The 19,246-nt window shown below is 40.6% G+C and overlaps 1 protein-coding gene across 1 annotated transcript in view; it reads right to left on the bottom strand.

The window, feature by feature from the left end:
- Positions 1 to 18,793, bottom strand: part of sorcs3a (sortilin related VPS10 domain containing receptor 3a) — a 614,798-nt gene extending 596,005 nt beyond the window's left edge. Inside the window, exon 1 of the mRNA XM_061907863.1 lies at positions 18,065 to 18,793. Within this exon, the coding sequence (XP_061763847.1) occupies positions 18,065 to 18,619 (555 nt within the window). The 5' untranslated portion in view covers positions 18,620 to 18,793. The remainder of the gene's footprint in view (positions 1 to 18,064) is intronic.
- Between the last annotated feature and the right edge of the window lie 453 nt (positions 18,794 to 19,246).

Below are 19,246 nucleotides of genomic sequence, written 5' to 3'. Positions count from 1 at the left end.
GATCTGTGCGACGTCTTCAGTAATGCGGACTTTGCATCGACCCGTTGTGGTGAAGAAAGAGCTGAGCCGGAAGGCAAAGCTCTCAATTTACCAGTCAATCTACGTTCCCATCCTCGCCTATAGTCATGAGCTTTGGATTATGACCGAAAGGACAAGATCACGGGTACAAGCGACCGAAATGAGTTTTGTCCGCCGGGTGGCGGGTCTCTCCCTTAGAGATAATGTGAGTAGCTCTGTCATCCAGGAGGAGCTCAAAGTAAAGCCGCTGCTCCTCCACATCGAGAGGAGCCAGATGAGGTGGTTTGGGCATCTGGTCAGGATGCCACTCGAACGCCTCCCTAGGGAGGTGTTATGGGCACGTCGGACCGGTAGGAGGCCACGGGGAAGACTCAGGACACGTTGAGAAGACTATGTCGCCCCGCTGGCCTGGGAACGCCTCGGGATTCCCTGGGAAGAGCTGGACGAAGTGGCTGGGGAGATGGAAGTCTGGGCTTCCCTGCTTAGGCTGTTGCCCCGCAACCCGACCTCGGCTAAGCGGAAGAAGATGGATGGTGTTTCTGAATGGGTTGTGTAGTCCCTTAGCAAAGCTAAAATTATTTAAAAACAACATAAAAAGCTGATGTACAATATAATTTTATTTAGCATTTATTGTGCAGAAGAATAACATAAATAGGGCTAGGCAATATGGCTGAAATCTGTATCAAAATGTACGTTTTTTAAATTGATTAATTCAAGAAATTATTGATATCTTTTAGCCTGCCAATAAATACAGTAATTAAAATAATTATGACGTACATTAGGCGCACAGCGTTATAAAGTGCACTGTCGATTTTTGAGAAAATGAAAGGATTTTAAGTGCGCCTTATAGTCCAAAAAATGCAGTACATCACACATCAGGTCCTGATCGAATAAATAGAATTATGGAACTATCAAAATAAAAGACAGACTGTCGGTCTGTGATTATACAGTGTACCACACGTCAACGTTAAGGCGCCCTCAAGGTGTTTCATTTTGACAGTGTGTGATTATGTCAGGATGATTGCAATCCCGTCAAGCATGTAGGGAACTGACGGATGATAGACGACCTCGTCGCAGGGTTTTGTTATACTGCTTGATCCTGACATGGGAGCACTTGGAATTGCAACACGTTTGGACAGAAGATAGTCATTGCTTTCACGGCGTTAAAGATAACAGGACAATTGTGGAGGGGCAATCAATAGTGTACGTCATTTTGTGTACAACCCATTTTACATGAAGCAAGAATACCACACTTCTATAGAAGCTTTTCATGTCACGGTTTTGATTGATTGATTGATTGAAACTGTTATTAGTAGATTGCACAGTACAGTACATATTTCGTACAATTGACCACTAATGGTAACACCCCAATACGTTTTTCAACTTGTTTAAATCGGGGTCCACGTTAATCAATTCATGGTACAAACATATACTATCAGCATAATACAGTCAGCCTTAGAGATGTCCGATAATGGCTTTTTTGCCGATGTCCGACATTGTCCAACTCTTAATTACGGATTCCGATATTAACACATTATTATGCCTAATTTTGTTGTGATCCCCCGCTGGATGCATTAAACAATGTAACAAGGTTTTCCAAAAATAAATCAACTCAAGTTATGGGGAATAAATGCATGGCATTGTCATATTTATTATTGAAGTTTTTTTAACATGCCTCAAAACAGCAGCTTGGAATTTGGGACATGCTCTCCCTGAGAGTGCATGAGGAGGTTGAGGTGGGCGGGGTTGAGTTGGGGAGGGGGGTTAAGGAGGTTGTATATTGTAGCGTTCCGGAAGAGTTAGTGCTGCAAGGGGTTCTGGGTGTTTGTTCTGTTGTGTTTATGTTGTGTTACGGTGCAGATGTTCTCCCAAAATGTGCTTGTCATTCTAGTTTGGTGTGGGTTCACAGTTTTGTAACAGTGTTGAAGTTGTTTATACGGCCAACCTTTAGTGTGACCTGTATGGCTGTTGACGAAGTATGCCTTGGATTCACTTGTGTGTGTGAAAAGCCGTAAATATTATGTGATTGGGTTGGCACGCAAAGGCAGTGCCTTTAAGGCACGCTTCCAATACTGTTGTCTGGGTGGAAATCGGGAGAAATTGGGGAGAATGGTTGCCCCGGGAGATTTTTGGGAAGGGCACTGAAATTTGGGAGTCTCCCGGGAAAATCGAGAGGGTTGTCAAGTATGACTGGGAGACGCAACTGCTCTGTACTTCTCCCTACGTCCGTGTACCACTCCGTACAGCGGCGTTTTAAAAAATCATAAATTTTACTTTTTGAAACTGATCCCGATAATTTCCGATATTACATTATAAAGCATTTATCGGCTGATAATATCGGCAGTCCGATATTATCAGAAATCTCTAGTCATCGTACAAGTTAATCATCAGAGTATGTACATTGAATTATTTACAATCCAGGGGATAAGATGTAGAGGGGTTTGGGGATGGGTAGGTTAGGTTACTATCAGCATATGTCAGTCATTTTCTACCGCTTGTCCCTTCTTGGGGTGGTGGGGGGTGCTGGAGCCTATCTCAGCTACATTCACTACCTCATCGCAGGGCCAACACAGATAGACAGACAACATTCACACTCACATTCACACACTAGGGCCAATTTAGTGTTGCCAATCAACCTATCCCCTGGTGCATGTTTTTGGTGGTGGGAGGTAGCCGGAGTGCCCGGAGGGAACCCATGCAGTCATGGGGAGAACATGCAAACTCCACACAGAAAGATCCCGAGCCCGGGATCATCAAAAAAATGAACATTGCATCAGTGTTGGTTTCCCTTCGTATGATATGAACAGCGAGTCGTGGAAATAGCGACCTCAGAAAGCATAAGAACAAATATATATGTTTGATTATTTACAATCCGGGGAGGGGGTTAGGCTAGGATTGTGGCTGCCTGGGGGTGTTCTTTTAGTGTGGTTTCTTTTACACCTGTTGGGAGTGCATTCCATATAGATGTGGCTTAGAAGCAGAATGAGTTAAGACCTTTGTTAGATCGGAATCTGGGCTTGACGTGGTTTGTCGAGCTCCCCCCTGGTGTTGTGGTTATGGTGGTCATTTACGTTCTGGTTCTGGAGTTTGTTAAGATTTCTATAGGTATCATAACAGGGAAAATAAACCTGCATGAAACAGAGAGAAAAGAAAAATAGGAAATAGTGTAATGTGTGCAACAAATGTCCCTCATTAGAACTCGACAGGGAGTTGAGTCATCACTGAACCATCAGGGTGGCTCCAGTGACTCTGAAGAGTCGGATTAAAAACAACCAATACTCTTGATTGGTTTGCAACAAACACCTCAGCAGTGAGAAAATGCAGAGTTGAATCGTCAGTAAAAAAGCACTCAGGGTTAAAGCCAGCGAAACAAGCTGCAGCCAGCCAGTCATCCTTATTAGCAAGTCACTTACTCTTGCTTTAACTTAACTACCACTTGAGACAAGTCAGAGGACTTCACGTTTAATCTCCCTGTCTTCCCACTCCGTTCAGCAGCAAGAAATTGCTCCGGGGGGGTGATGAAGCTCAAGAAGCATATCTCTCATGAGAAAGGCCTTATGGCGAGGCGCTGTTTCTGCTTCCATTTTGCAAAAACAGTGAAAAAAGACTTTGATATAATGGCCTTGGTCATCAAGATAATGATCAAAGATTTTAAGTTGAGGGGCAGTGGGACACGAAAATGCCGCTCTCGGCTCAGCGGGCAGCGCACACTCAAACACATGCGTGTGCGTGTGTGTGTGTGCACAAACATGTTCTGCTCACATTGCCTCAGTCTTTACTGCGGGTAAAAAACAAAGTCCATGCACCATGTCATAATCAACAGAGACAAGCCTGAATATGAGATTTTTTTTTCAATCGGAATAAAGCAATAGCATCAGCCACAACAACAAATTTAAAAGCATGTGTCACCATAGAGAGGCCAACAGCTCCTTGAACGGGAGCTTTGATTCATCTCTTGTGACTTTGTTCCTGTCTTTTGGGAACCCTGTCGTGTTAAAGAGAGAGGCTCTGTCAACCATTTAGTACACACAATAAAACTGACTTATGAATGTGGCACCTTAAATTCACCCAGGTGGTGATGTCGGGAACATTTGCCGGTGTTTAAAAGATGTACTTGCCACGACTACTTTAGTCTTTGTCGCTAATAGAGATGTATCGGTTACTGGTATCAACGATCAATTCTGGTCAAACTCCAGACAGTAAATATTACAGTTTTGAGTTAAAATGATCAAAAAAGGGTAATTCCTTATTAATAAAAATGCTTTTTCTTACTTATTAGTAGGGGTGTAACGGTACGTGTATCTGTATTGAATCGTTTCGGTACGGGGGTGTACCAAACGAGTTTCTAAACTAAAGTCTGAACAAGCTGCTTTGCTTCTTCTGCCTCTGTCTCAGCACCCAGCATTGTCCCACCCACACAACTATCTGATTGGTTACATATATAGCGGTAACAGCCAAGCAGCAGTGCGTATTCAGAGCGCACGGAGTAAATGCTTCCGCGTCGAACGGATAGGTTTTTAGCAGCTGAGCATAGGGCAGCATACTCTCCCCAAATGATAAAAAACACCTCCCAGTCAACTACTACTGACATCACTATGAGCTCGTTGACCTTCTAGAAACTTAAACGGCTGCTCAGCTCGCTCGCAGTTCTGGCTTGAGGTGAAGGCTAATTAGCTTTTAGTGTAACGTTAGCTAATTTTTCGGTGTGTGTGTGTGTGTGTGTGTATGTGTGTGTGTGTGTGTGTTTTAATGACAGAAAAGCTTTGAATGGCAGGGTCCCTGCTATCACATGTTGATAAAAATATCACATTTACATAATAAAAATCAACTACAGCCTTCCCAAATGCTGTGATAAATTAAGCATGATGAGTTGACTTAAAACTGTTTAATTTTGCACTTTCAGTATGTGGGAGAAAAGTTTTGTCATTTTATTTAATCTGAGCAACAACTTGAGGCAGTTTGATGTTGATTAACGTGGGCAGAATTATTATAGTGTTCCCAATGTTTATAAGATAAAGCCATTGTTTACAAATTTGTTAAATAAATAACCAAAAATGTATATTTTGTTGTTTTCTTACTGTACCGAAAATCAACCGAACAGTGACCTCTAAACCGAGGTACGTACCAAATCGAAATTGTTGTGTACTGTTACACCCCTACTTATTAGTTAAACATATATACATATACACTGTCACCCAGAAACAGGCGGACGGACAGGGGTGGGTGTAAGGAACAGTGTAATTTGGCCTAACCATCGCTGCCTGGGTAGGTACAAGTAGGCCGGCTTTGTTGCGTGAAGAAGCCTACAAATTTTGGTTGTGTTTTCCGCTCCGTATGCTGAATGGCAATATACGATATACATCTCGATATTTTTTCCGTAAAGTAAAAACAAAACACAAAACAGTCCTAGTTACCTGAGATACTAGGTTTGTCATAATTTTGACTTAGTAAATCTTGACTTACTAAGACAAAATATAGACTAAGTCAAATTAATGACTTACGGTAAATAAGCGTTTGCAATAAGCATTTGAAAAAAAGAGATAAAAGTGGGGCCACATGCTGACATATGTTCAACTCATGCTGAATTTATTATAGCATTTGGAAGTCCATCCATCCATCCATTTCCTACCGCTTATTCCCTTTTGGGGTCGCGGGGGGCGCTGGCGCCTATCTCAGCTACAATCGGGCGGAAGGCGGAGTACACCCTGGACAAGTCGCCACCTCATCGCAGGGCCATTTGGAAGTCTGTAGTTGATTTTTATTATGTAAATGTTATATTTTTATCAACATGTGATAGCATGGACCCTGCCATTCAAAACTAAGCTTACATTACTAATGATTAATGTAACTATAGCTGAAAAAATAGTACAATATCAATAAGAGAGACTATTCATCCCTGAACACCACAGAGTTCATGTCGGCTTTATGATGCTATTACATTATTATATCAACTATCAGAGACAGCTTCAGGAAACTCTTCATTTAACATATTGTCCTTTTTTGCTGCTTCAACACAGCTCAATCAACACAGAAAAAGGTAGAGTGAAATCAATCAATCAATCAATCAATCAATGTTTATTTATATAGCCCTAAATCACAAGTGTCTCGAAGTGCTGCACAGACCACAACACAAACCACATTGTTGTGGTTAATAACTTATTAACCACAGAAATAACTAAGTTGTTAACTGAGGGTCAAAAATGCTCCTCTTTCTCTCAGACAGACAGGGCTTTGCTGTCTGTAACACACGCACGCACACCCCAAAATGAGCTAACGTTACGCTAAAAGCTAATTAGCCTTCACCTCAAGGACTGCAAGCGAGCTGACCTGCCGCTTATGTTTCTAGAACGTCAACGGGCTCACAGTGATGTTACTAGTAGTTGGTGAGCATAATGCAGTGGACCCTCCCCAAATTATAATAGTTGACTTGGAAGTGTTTATTATAATTTGGGGAGAGACCGCTGCATTATGCTCACCTGCTAAACACCGTTCTGCTCAACCCACCGTCACTTCTCTCTGCGTGCCTGGGCATTGATTCCATGCGCTCTGAATACGCACTGCTGACAGTCTGTTACCGCTCTGCGTGTAACCAATCAGATGGTTCTGTGAGTGGGACAATGCTGGGTGCTGCAGAGACGTACTGACAGAGGGAGAGGCAGAACTAAGCGGAACAGCTTGTTGAAACTTTAGTTTAGGCGGTGGCTCTTTGTTGTTAACGCGGCTGCCTTAAAGGGGTCATTATTACCAGACCTGTGTAAGTGTCAATAGATACCTTGATGTTGCAGAAAAAAGACCATGTTTTTTTAACCGATTTCCGAACTCTAAAAGCGTGAATTTGGTGATTGAAAAGCCTTTCAATTGTTAGCTGTCAAAGCAATGACCTTTTACCCATGACGTCGCAACAGGAAGCAATCCGCCATTTTCTCAAACACATTACACACACCAAGTCAAATCAGCTCTGTTATTTTCCGTTTTTCGGACTGTTTTCCGTACCTTGGAGACATTATGCCTCGTCGGTGTGTTGTAGGAGGGTGTAACAACACGAACAGGAACGGACTCAAGTTGACTTACATGGAGTGTACTAATCAGACATATCAATGGTCACGGCATGGTAATCGATGCTAACATGCTATTTAGGCTAGCTGTATGTACATATTGCATCATTATGCCTCATTTGTAGCTATATTTGCATCCAGCCTTTCCCTCCACCCACATTTAATGCCAAACAAACACATACCAATCGACGTAAACAAGTTGCACCAGTGGTCAAAAGATGCGAAAGTCCCTTGTTTGTTCTGTTCTGTTGTAGCATCGCTACCGACAAAGCAGATGCAGTTCCAACGATAAAGTCAACGAAATCACAAAGGTGAGTTTTGTTGATGTTATTGACTTATGTGCTAATCAGGCATATTTGTGCACGGCATTACTGCAAGCTAATCGATGCTAACATGCTATTTAGGCTAGCTGTATGTACATATTGCATCATTATGCCTCATTTGTAGCTATATTTGCATCCAGCCTTTCCCTCCACCCACATTTAATGCCAAACAAACACATACCAATCGACAGATTCAAGTTGCACCAGTGGTCCAAATATGCAATCGTTGGTTAGAAGGCTATCGCCAAATTTCTCCTCGTTGCCGCTGTCTGTCGCGATATGACTCACCAGCCTCAGTTTCTTCTTCAATTCCGTTTTCGCTATCTGCCGCCATACTCCAACCATCCGTTTCAATACATGCGTAAGCTGTTGAATCGCTTAAGCCGCTGAAATCCGAGTCTGAATCAGTGCTAATGTCGCTATATCTTTCTGTTCTATCTGCCATGTTTGTTTGTATTGGCATCATGTACTGACGTCACAGAAAAAAGGACGGGTGGATATAGCGACAGTGAAAATCAGGCACTTTGAAGCTTTTTTTCGAGATATTGCGTGATGGGTAATTTTTTTTTAAAAACTTAGAAAAATAAAATAAGCCACTGGGAACTGATTTTTATTGGTTTTAACCCTTCTGAAATTGTGATAATGTTCCCCTTTAACAACAAAATGCTGCGGGACACCCTGATACATATTACATATATTGCAGGGTTTCACAGCGCTTTGTTGTTAAGACAGCCGCTTTAACAAGGAGCCACAGCCTAAACTAAAGACTTGAAAAAAAATGTTTGTTAAATATTTTGGCACTAACCCCTGTACCAGCGTAATGCATAATGTTTTATTACGTTTAGTTAATTGTTATACAACATATTTCTTCTCAAACTCTTAATTAATCTGTCTCTATAGAGCATCTTCAAGTACATATAAATGTATATAACTTGAAAAAAAAATAAAATTAAAAAAGTACCTCCTTCAATCAAAATGTAATAATATAGATAAAGGCATCATGCAATGACAAAAATCAGACAAGTTGTTATTACTAATGAATAAAAAAATACTAACATTAATTAATATATGGAAAACTTTTATCTATAGCCTTTTTATTAGACATTACAAATGACATGATGGTTGACACCCCAACAATGCTTTACCTAACAATCAGTAATCATGATTGAAATATTGATAACAATAATCTTAATTATTACTTTAGCCATAATTGGCAAGCCGTGATCTCATAAATAACCAGTATTTGGATCTATATGAACAAAAAGTGCAGTTACGTCTTAAGGCCATCAGGTGCCATCTTTCAAAAATTATTTTTTTATTTATTTTTTTTAATCTCTTCTGTCCACAAAATGCTATCTTGCACAATTTTCACATTAATTTATGTTATATTTTCTATATTTTTTCGTTTATTATGATTTTGTTGCTTTTATATGCACATTTAATTTCTCCTTGAGGTTGACGAAACAGTGTTTTTATTTACATATTTGTTTCTTCTACAAAGGAAATCACTTTGAAAGTGCTGTGTTTTTCAAATAAAACGTGGTTAAAAAGTGTCAGTATTAATATATTTTGAAAGTTTTGAACATATTTAAAAATACCGCGATAACAATGATAACTGTGATAATTTTGGTCACAATAACCGTGATAAGAAATGTTCACGCCATGACATCCCTATATGAACAATTGTAACATAAGTTTTTCGTCCAAAAATACTTGTTTTCCTACATTTTCAACTGTTTAGGACATTGCATGATTAATTGGTATAAACAACATGGGCACAGCTATTTTGAAGCGTGTTAATGAAAACAGTCGAGTTGTTCCGAGGTATTCCGAGCGATACACAAATTTATGTGGAATTAGGTCAGGCAGCTCTGAAAATGCCGGGTAAGGAACGAATCGAAAAAAGAAAACGCAAACAATTACAAGCTGTTGGGAAAAAAACGTAGGAAGCTGCACAACTTCTTTAGGTAGGTTAATTGTATAGTTTAAATGGAGTGATGAATTAGTCGATCGTTTCCCCTTGAAATTCAGCAGTTCTAGACCTGCCAATGTGGTTTATGTGATGTATCATGAATATTTATTTTGATTTGTGGCTGTCCACGATGTGTTTACTTTTTTGTAAAAGTTGAACATAAGTCACTGATGTAAAGAAGAATGGAATTTTATACAGAACTTCACTAAAAATTACTAAAAGTTAGGTAATAAACTATATATCTATATATATATATATATATATATTTACAATTGAATATAGGTATATCATATACTTGTGGGTGTATATATATAAATATATACAGTGTTTTGTTAGCTAACGGGGTGTCTCCTCAGGGAGAAGTGGGCAAACCCAGCCCATTCGCCCGAACGGGGAATGGGCTGGGTGGGTGTAAGGAACAGTGTAATTTGGCCTGTCGCCACCATCACGTCGCCATCTCATCACTGCCTGGGGTGGCAATAAACTACGGACTGTGGTGAAGTAGGCCGGCTTCGTCGCGTGAAGAAGCCTCCAATCTTTGGTTGTGTTTTCCATTACGTATGCTGAATGGCAACATATGATATATATCTCGTTATTTTTTCCGTTAAGTAAAAACAAAACACAAAACAGTCCTACTTACCTGAGAAACTAAGTATGTCATTATGTTGTCTTAGTAAGTCAATATTTACCAAGTCAAAATAATGACTAAGCCAAAATAATGACTTACTGTAAATAAGCGTTTGCAATAAGCATTTGGGAAAAAATAAGAGTTAAAAGTGGGGCCACATGCTGACATATGCTTAACTCATCATGCTTAATTTATTTAAGTTTTAAGTATCAAGTTATATATATGTATATGTATATATATATATATATATATATCAGTTTTGTAGCGCCTGCCTCGAAAGAAAATAATGTTCGCCTTGGTGCGCTAAAATATGAGCCCTCCTTTAAGGCAACACTTGCCTTGACCTTAAATAGTTAAAATTCGAGACCTATAACAGGGTAAGAATTTTCCACATTCAAAAAATTCTCATTTTCCTCATACATTGGAAGGTAATTGTTATTATTGGTCAAAATTTAAGTAAGTGCATGTTAGTGAATTACTAAATAATTTGCCAATGTGGTGGGCTGCAGCAGATTATCCTCAAGACACTCAAAGGGGAACTGCACTTTTTGGGGTATTTTGTTCATCAATTACAATACTTACATAAGACAAGAACACTTTTTTATTATTTAAGCATGCTAACTAGTAAATAAATGTGAGCAAAAGCCAGCTCAGAGGCCTATGTGAGTCGCTGTCTTCTACCTATAACACGCCCAACGTGTAACATGCACGCAATAAGTATATATATATATACAAAATGTAGTGACAAGACAAATTCATAATAACATGTAATATTTACATACTTTGGTTATTTTAATCATACGCAGTGCATTAATTTCATAGACACATCACAATCTTCACTTTTTCCTTCACTGACGACAACTCATGCAGACTTCATGAGAGCCTACAAATAGAATAAAATAACACTTACTGTACAATGTCTGCTCTTAGTGGGATGCTGTCTGATTAGATGTTGATGTATTCCCGTTTAGATAAAGAATTACTCACAATCCTCGGAAAGAAAAAACGGGAGTGGAACAATCCGTCTTTTCGGGTCTTTTTAGCTAGTCACGCGTCAAAGTTACCAGCTTCTCAGTTTATGTCCAGATCATTTCACAATCAAGGCGAGAGACATGATTTATAAACTAGCATTAACTTTCACCAGCTCCGAGGTGAGAAAACGGCTCGCCAGCTGATCATGTCAATACGGCAGCAAAAGGAAGTTGCCTGTCTCTAAAAGTAGGTTCTTAACATTAGCGCTTTTAATAACACTATCGCTAATACTTGGTTATTATTCAGCTCACGTCATTTCAATTGAGTATTTTTGGTGCTTTTTGGACCGTTATTTATTGGATTTTATGGTCGGAATAAATGCAATACATGCAATGACCTCATGGCTCTCAGTAAGCAGACGTTTATTCACAAGTTAGAATGCATTAAAAAAAACACCTGTGTTCTTGTGTGACATCATGCACAAAAGTGCATTTTATTTGTTTTAAACTATTGTAGTGTTCTTGTCTCTTATAAGACTGAAAATTAAGGCACAGATTCCAAAAAAGTGCAGTTTCCTTTTAAAACAACTTTTTAAGATCTTGAGGGTCACATACATTTGAGTTTGACTTATGCATTACAGCAGGGTCGTCAAACATACGGCCCGAGGGCCGGGTCAGGCCTGCGAAACACGTTTTTTCCGGCCCACAGGATGAGTTTGCCAAGTATAAAAATCAACCTGAATTTTTAAAAAATAAATAAATAGCTATTCTAAATGTGTCCACTGGATGTCACAATAGGAATTATTTGTATATTTGAAGATGATGCTACATATGTACAAAAGAAACCACATTTTAAAACATCAGTCGAGGAAAATGATCAAACTTCATAAATAACATACTGTAATTTGATTTTTTTTTTTTATCTTGATGGATTGAAAATGAGTTTAGTTAGTTTAATTTAATTTGATTTAGTGCATTTGTGCCTTGGGCACTAATGCACCCCCATATCATCACAGATGCTGGCTTTTGAACTTTGCGTCGATAACAGTCTGGATGGTTCGCTTCCCCTTTGGTCCGGATGATACAATATCGAATATTTCCAAAAACAATTTGAAATGTGGACTCGTCAGACCAAAGAACACATTTACACTTTGCATTAGTCCATCTTAGATGGTCTCTGGCCTAGAGAAACCGGGGGCGTTTCTGGATGTTGTTGACAAATGGCTTTCGCTTTGCATAGTAGAGCTTTAACTCACCTTTACAGATGTAGCAACAAACTGTATTTAGTGACATTGGTTTTCTGAAGTGTTACTGAGCTCATGTGGTGATATCCTTGAGAGATTAATGTCGGTTTTTGATACAGTGTTGTCTGAGGGATCAAAGGTCACGGTCATTCAATGTTGGTTTCCGGCCATGCCGCTTACGTGGAATAATTTCTCCTGATTCTCTGAACCTTTTGATGATATTATGGACCGTAGATGTTGAAATCCCTACATTTCTTGCAATTGCACTTTGAGAAACGTTGTTCTTAAACTGTTTGACTGTTTGCTCACGCAGTTGTGGACCAAGGGGTGTACCTCGCCCCATCCTTTCAGATAAAAGACTGAGCGTTTTTTGGGAAGCTGTTTTTATACCCAATCATGGCACCCACCTGTTCCCAATTAGCCTGCACACCTGTGGGATGTTCCAAATAAGTGTTTGATGAGCATTCCTCAACTTTATCAGTATTTATTGCCACCTTTCCCAACTTCTTTGTCATGTGTTGCTTGCATCAAATTCTAAAGTTAATGATTATCTGCAAAAAAAGATAATAAATATCAGTTTTAACATGAAATATGTTGTCTTTGTAGCATATTTAACTGAATACGAGTTGAAAATGATTTGCAAGCCATTGTATTCCGTTTATATTTACATTTAACACAATTTCCCAACTCATATGGAAACAGGGTTTGTAAATTAAAGGGATACTAAAACCATGCAATACAATTATAACAATAAAATCATACTATAGATTGTAATCAAATTAAGAAAGTCATAAAATGCCCTTTCATACGTATTATACAATACAACCACACCTCATTTACATCATAACACAGACATGCTCTTGTTCATATCTGTCAACAAAATGTTCTCATGGATAAATATAATACACATGAATTGATGTGCCAATCATCGTGCCCACCTCTAAATTTAACACCAATGAGTTGACTGACGAACATTATCTCATAATTTATTCAGAAAATATAAATGACAAAAAAAGAAAAAATACTATTACCCGCAACATGTAAGTGTAAAAAAAGAAACATTATGATTAGTACATTTTAGAATGTGTTTGCTCTATTTTGAACAAAGAAAACAATCGGAAGTTGTCTTTATTTTTAAGTTATCGTGCCGTGATTTTACCAGTCCGGCCTACTTGTGAGTATATTTTTCTCCATGTTGTGCCTGATCCAAAATGACTTTGACACCCCTGCATTACAACATTAAAGCATGGGGTAAAAATGTTGCACACAAAAAAAAATCACATTTTTCTCATACATTGGATGGTAATTTCTAATCATTGCTAAAATTTGGCATACTTGTACATGCATGTTAGGGAATTACTGAGTCATTTGCTACGTATGTAGTGGGCTACAGCAGATCATCCTCATGACATGTTTTGAGGAAATAACATTAGAGGAATTGTTACAAAGTGTAAATGGAATAAAACAAACAACATGTTTACTTGACCCACTTCCTTGGAAACTTATCAAGGAGCTATTTGTATTATTAGGTCCATCAGTGCTAAATATTATAAACTTATCACTTTCCTCTGGCACTGTTCCCCTAGCATTCAAAAAAGCGGTTATTCATCCTCTCCTTAAAAGACCTAACCTCGATCCTGACTTCATGGTAAACTACCGACCTCGAAAAAACTGTTGCAGAGCAGCTAAATGAACACTTAGCGTCTAACAATCTATGTGAAATCTTTCAATCCAGTTTGAGGGCAAATCACTCTACGGAGACAGCCCTCGCAAAAATTACTAATGATCTATTGCTAATGATGGATTCTGATGCATCATCTATATTGCTGCTCCTCGATCTTAGCGCTGCTTCCGATACCGTCAATCATTATATTTTATTAGAGCGTATCAAAACACGAATTGGTATGTCAGACTTTTCACTGTCTTGGTTTAACTCTTATCTTACTGATAGGATGCAGTCCGTCTCCCATAACAGTGTGACCTCGGACTATGTTAAGGTAACGTGTGGAGTTCCCCAGGGTTCGGTCCTTGGCCCTGCACTCTTCAGCATATACATGCTGCCGCTGGGTGACATCATACGCAAATACGGTGTTAGATTTTACTGTTATGCTGATGAAACCCAACTCTACATGCCCCTAAAGTTAACCAACACGCCGGATTGTAGTCAGCTGGAGGTCTGTCTTAATGAAATTAAACAATGGCTGTCCGCTAACTTTTTGCAACTCAACGCCAAAAAAACGGAAATGCTGATTATCGGTCCTGCTAGACACCGACCTCTATTTAATAATTCAACTTTAACATTTGACAACCAAACAATTAAACAAGGCGACTCGGTAAAGAATCCGGGTATAATCTTTGACCCAACGCTCTCCTTTGAGCCACGCATTAAAAGCGTTACTAAAACGTCCTTCTTTCATCTCCGTAATATCGCCAAAATTCGCTCCATTTTCTCCACTAAAGACGCTGAGATCATTATCCATGCGTTTGTTACGTCTCGCCTCGATTACTGTAACGTATTATTTTCAGGTCTCCCCATGTCTAGCATTAAACGATTACAGTTAGTACAAAATGCGGCTGCTAGACTTTTGACAAGAACAAGAACGTTTGATCATATTACGCCTATACTGGCTCACCTGCACTGGCTTCCTGTGCACTTAAGATGTGACTTTAAGGTTTTACTACTTACGTATAAAATACTACACAGTCTAGCTCCGTCCTATCTTGCCGATTGTATTGTACCATATGTCCCGGCAAGAAATCTGCGTTCAAAGGACTCCGTCTTATTAGTGATTCCCAAAACCCAAAAAAAGTCTGCGGGCTATAGAGCGTTTTACATTCGGGCTCCAGTACTTTGGAATGCCCTCCCGGTAACAGTTCGAGATGCTACCTCAGTAGAAGCATTTAAGTCTCACCTTAAAACTCATTTGTATACTCTAGCCTTTAAATAGATTCCCTTTTTAAACCAGTTGATCTGCCGTTTCTTTTCTTTTACTCCTATGTCCCACTCTCCCTTCTGGAGGGGGTCCGGTCTGATGGCCATGGATGAGGGGGTCCGGTCCGATGGCCATGGATGAAGTACTGGCTGTCCAGAGTTGGGACCCAGGATGGACCGCTCGCCTGTGTATCGGCTGGGGACATCTCTGCGCTGCTGATCCGCCTGCGCTTGGGATGGTTTCCTGCTGGCTCCGCTGTGGACAGGACTCTTGCTGCTGTGTTGGATCTGCTTTGGACTGGACTCTCGCGTCTGTGTTGGATCCACTATGGATTGAACTTTCACAGTATCATGTTAGACCCGCTCGACATCCATAACTTTCGGTCCCCTAGAGGGGGGGTTGCCCACATATGTGGTCCTCGCCAAGGTTCTCATAGTCATCATTGTCACTGACGTCCCACTGGGTGATCATTGTCACCGACGTCTCACTGGGTGTGAGTTTTCCTTGCCCTTATGTGGGCCTACCGAGGATGTCGTAGTGGTTTGTGTTGTGGTTTGTGCAGCCCTTTGAGACAGTAGTGATTTAGGGCTATATAAGTAAACATTGATGGATTGATTGATTGACATGTGAAATCTACTGTCTGCAATAATGTATTTTTTTCATATACACATGTTGTCACGGCCCAGGCGCATGCCAATGCGCATCCATCATTGAGCCACGCAAAACGCAACTCGGTACATGCCCACAGTCAAACGCGTCACTCCGGCGGCAGCATGCAACTGCAGTCAATCAGCACTCAGCACACCTGTCGGTGACGATCTTCCCAGGGCCAGAACGTAGTCCTCTGTTTGTGTACAATAAGCGTCTCTCTCTGTGTTTGTCCTCCTTAATGTTGATTGGTCCCGTGTACACGCCCCTCCCCCCCGCTCCCTTGACGTTTCTTGCAGCAAGCCTTCGTTCCCGCGTGACGAGCTGTGCGTTTCGTCTTTCTGTATTCCCACTGCTTCCTTGGCTGCCCCTTTGGATCTCGACGTCCCGCCTGGACACAGACCTCTTAACACCTCGCTATACCATACTTGCAACCCTCCCAATTTTCCCGGGAGACTCCCGAATTTCAGTGCCCCTCCCGAAAATCTCCCGGGGCAACCATTCTCCCGATTTCCACCCGGACAACAATATTTAGCGTCCTCTCTCACCTGAAAAGGAGACTATTATATATGTCGCCGTTATCCACAGGTTTATCTATAACCCATAAAGTAGGCAGGCACGGAGCTATTTCTCAGCGTGTTTTTATTCCAGCCGGCACGTTAATACACAGACACACAACATCCGGATTCCCAGCATGCATTGCTTCAAAACTACGGCAAGTAGCAATGTCCAAAAACATAACAGAGACGAAGCAGAAGAATGAAGAAGTTACATGACGACGACGAGTAAGAAGAAGAAGTACGCTTGTAAGTTCCAAAACGATTGGAAAAAATAATTTCAGTTCATCCAGGACAGCTCGAAGAGGAAGGGGTATGCTGCCTGCAAATTTTGTAGATCAGACTTCTCCATTGAACACGGTGGCCGAACTGATATACTCATTCATGAATGGATTATTCATATATATATATATATATATATATATATATATATATATATATATATATATATATATATACATACATATATGTGTATATATATATATATATATATATATATATACATATATATATATATATATATATATATATATAAGAAATACTTGACAATATATACACCCCTCGCTACACCACCTCCATATTTCATATTCGGAGGTCTCAAGGTTGGCAAGTATGCGCTATACCCCCGACTACCTACCTGTCTCACAAACCACTGATCTTGTCTTCCCCGCTTGATCAACACTACCGGTAATACTCAACAGTTAATACCACACATAGTCTCATACTCCATACACTCTTGGATTTTTGTCACACTCCATTCACTTGTTTATTGATATTATTGGTCGTTAATATACATATATAGTCAATATATATAATAAAATACATGGAGCTCTACTACTCCCTTGTTGTCTGTACCGTCGACTCCCCCAGTACATAAGAGTTGTATTGAAGTTGATTTTCCATCCATCCCTTCCATCCATTTCTACCGCTTATTCCCTTTTGGGGTCACGGGGGGCGCTGGTGCCTATCTCAACTACAATCGGGCGGAAGGCGGGGTACACCCTGGACAAGTCGCTACCTCATCGCAGTGCCAACACAGATAGAAAGACAACATTCACACACTAGGGCCAATTTAGTGTTGCCAATCAACCTATCCCCAGGTGCATGTCTTTGGAAGTGGGAGGAAGCCGGAGCACCCGGAGGGAACCCACACATTTACGGGGAGAACATGCAAACTCCACACAGAAAGATCCCGAGCCTGGATTTGAACCCAGGACTGCAGGACCTTCGTATTGTGAGGCAGACGCACTAACCCCTCTGCCACCATGAAGCCTGTTCATTTTCAATTGCCGTAAAAATAATGACCAAAATTGTCACGTCATTTTTCAGCACATACATTTGAAAAATGTATACATCCTTAATCAGTGGAAGAAGAAGCATTAAAAAATAAATCTGACAACTGAAAGGATTCGTGGAAGAGCAATAATTTATGAGTTCTTCTCCCCAAATCAATTAATTTGGATGAAAAAAAATCTGTTGGAAGAATGAATCATGCATGAAGATATCGCTGATAAATCGTAGTGATTTTTTTTTCCTTCTCATGCTATAACTCATGACAAATTAATTGCTTAACTCACAGTGCGTGGCCTTCGAGTAATGTAGTACTGAACTGGACATGAAAAGGGGGGGAAATAGGCTATTTTCGTGCGTAATTCTGCATTTTTTTTCACCAACTTTCATAAAAAATGAAAAACATGAAATTGAATTAGACTTACGCTGCTGTTCAATCCGGACCAGTAGACCACGGCGTGGTTGTGAGCCGAGTCTCCGGTCAAGGCGAACGTGCCGGCGGTCAGCTTGGGCTCGTCCTGTCGGTTACTTCCTCTCCAGTCGTCCTTGCTCCTCCTGGACTCAGACCGTCCGGGTCCGGGAGACCGGAGCTCATCCAGCGAGGCGGCAGAATGTCGGCTTGGTTGACTCTCAGTGAAGTCTGAAAACTCCGAAGCGCCTCTCTTCGGTCTCTGGTGCGCACGGAACTCAGGGTCTCCTTTATCCTCACCGCGGTCACTTCCCACCGTGGACCCCGGCATGTGCGTCTCAAAGTCGGGCACATTCCTCCAGCTGCTGTCCTTCCCAGTATTTCCCATTGTCACCTCGAGTCCCTTCAACTCCATTCGGGTGCTTTTAAGGGCGTGAAGTTGAACCGGGGATGGACAAGATGCGCAACGGATTTCCGCGTTTGTGCTCTGGAAGGTGTTGGCGGCGACCGCCAGCCACACACCCAGAGATAAGAAGTGCCATCCCGGGCAGGAGCCGCTCCAAGTCCCCATTGCTGACAAAGATTTGGGGAGATAAAGAGTCCTCCTTTCTCGCAGGTCGATGGATTTAAAAAACAATAATAATAATAAATAAAACTGATGATTTCAAGAGAGGGAAGTGCTTTTCAGCGAAACTGTCCACGTCCGAGGATGTTTGGGGAAAAAAGACACGAGCTGCCAGCTGCCGAGAGTCCGCCCGGAAGAGACCGAGAAGGGAGGCGAGGTTGGGCGGGGGGGAGGGGGGGGGGGGGTTCTCTCTCTCTCTGTCCACGGTGCTGAGCGCTCCACTGCTCACATAAACTAAATCAGTGGTTCTCAACCTTTTTTCAGTGATGTACCCCCTGTGAACATTTTTTTAATTCAAGTACCCCCTAATCACAACAAAGCATTTTTGGTTGAAAAAAAGAGATAAAGAAGTAAAATACAGCACTATGTCATCAGCTTCTGATTCATTAAATTGTATAATAGTGCAAAATATTGCTCATTTGTAGTGGTGTTTCTTGAACTATTTGGAAAAAAGGATATAAAAATAACTTAGAACTTGTTGAAAAATAAACCAGTGATTCAATTATAAATAAAGATTTCTACACATAGAAGTAATCATCAACTTAAAGTGCCCTCTTTGGAGATTGTAATAGA

Source organism: Nerophis ophidion, linkage group LG01, assembly GCF_033978795.1.
Source record: "Nerophis ophidion isolate RoL-2023_Sa linkage group LG01, RoL_Noph_v1.0, whole genome shotgun sequence".
Taxonomy (NCBI): Eukaryota; Metazoa; Chordata; class Actinopteri; order Syngnathiformes; family Syngnathidae; genus Nerophis; species Nerophis ophidion.
This window is presented reverse-complemented; position numbering and strand designations above follow the sequence as displayed.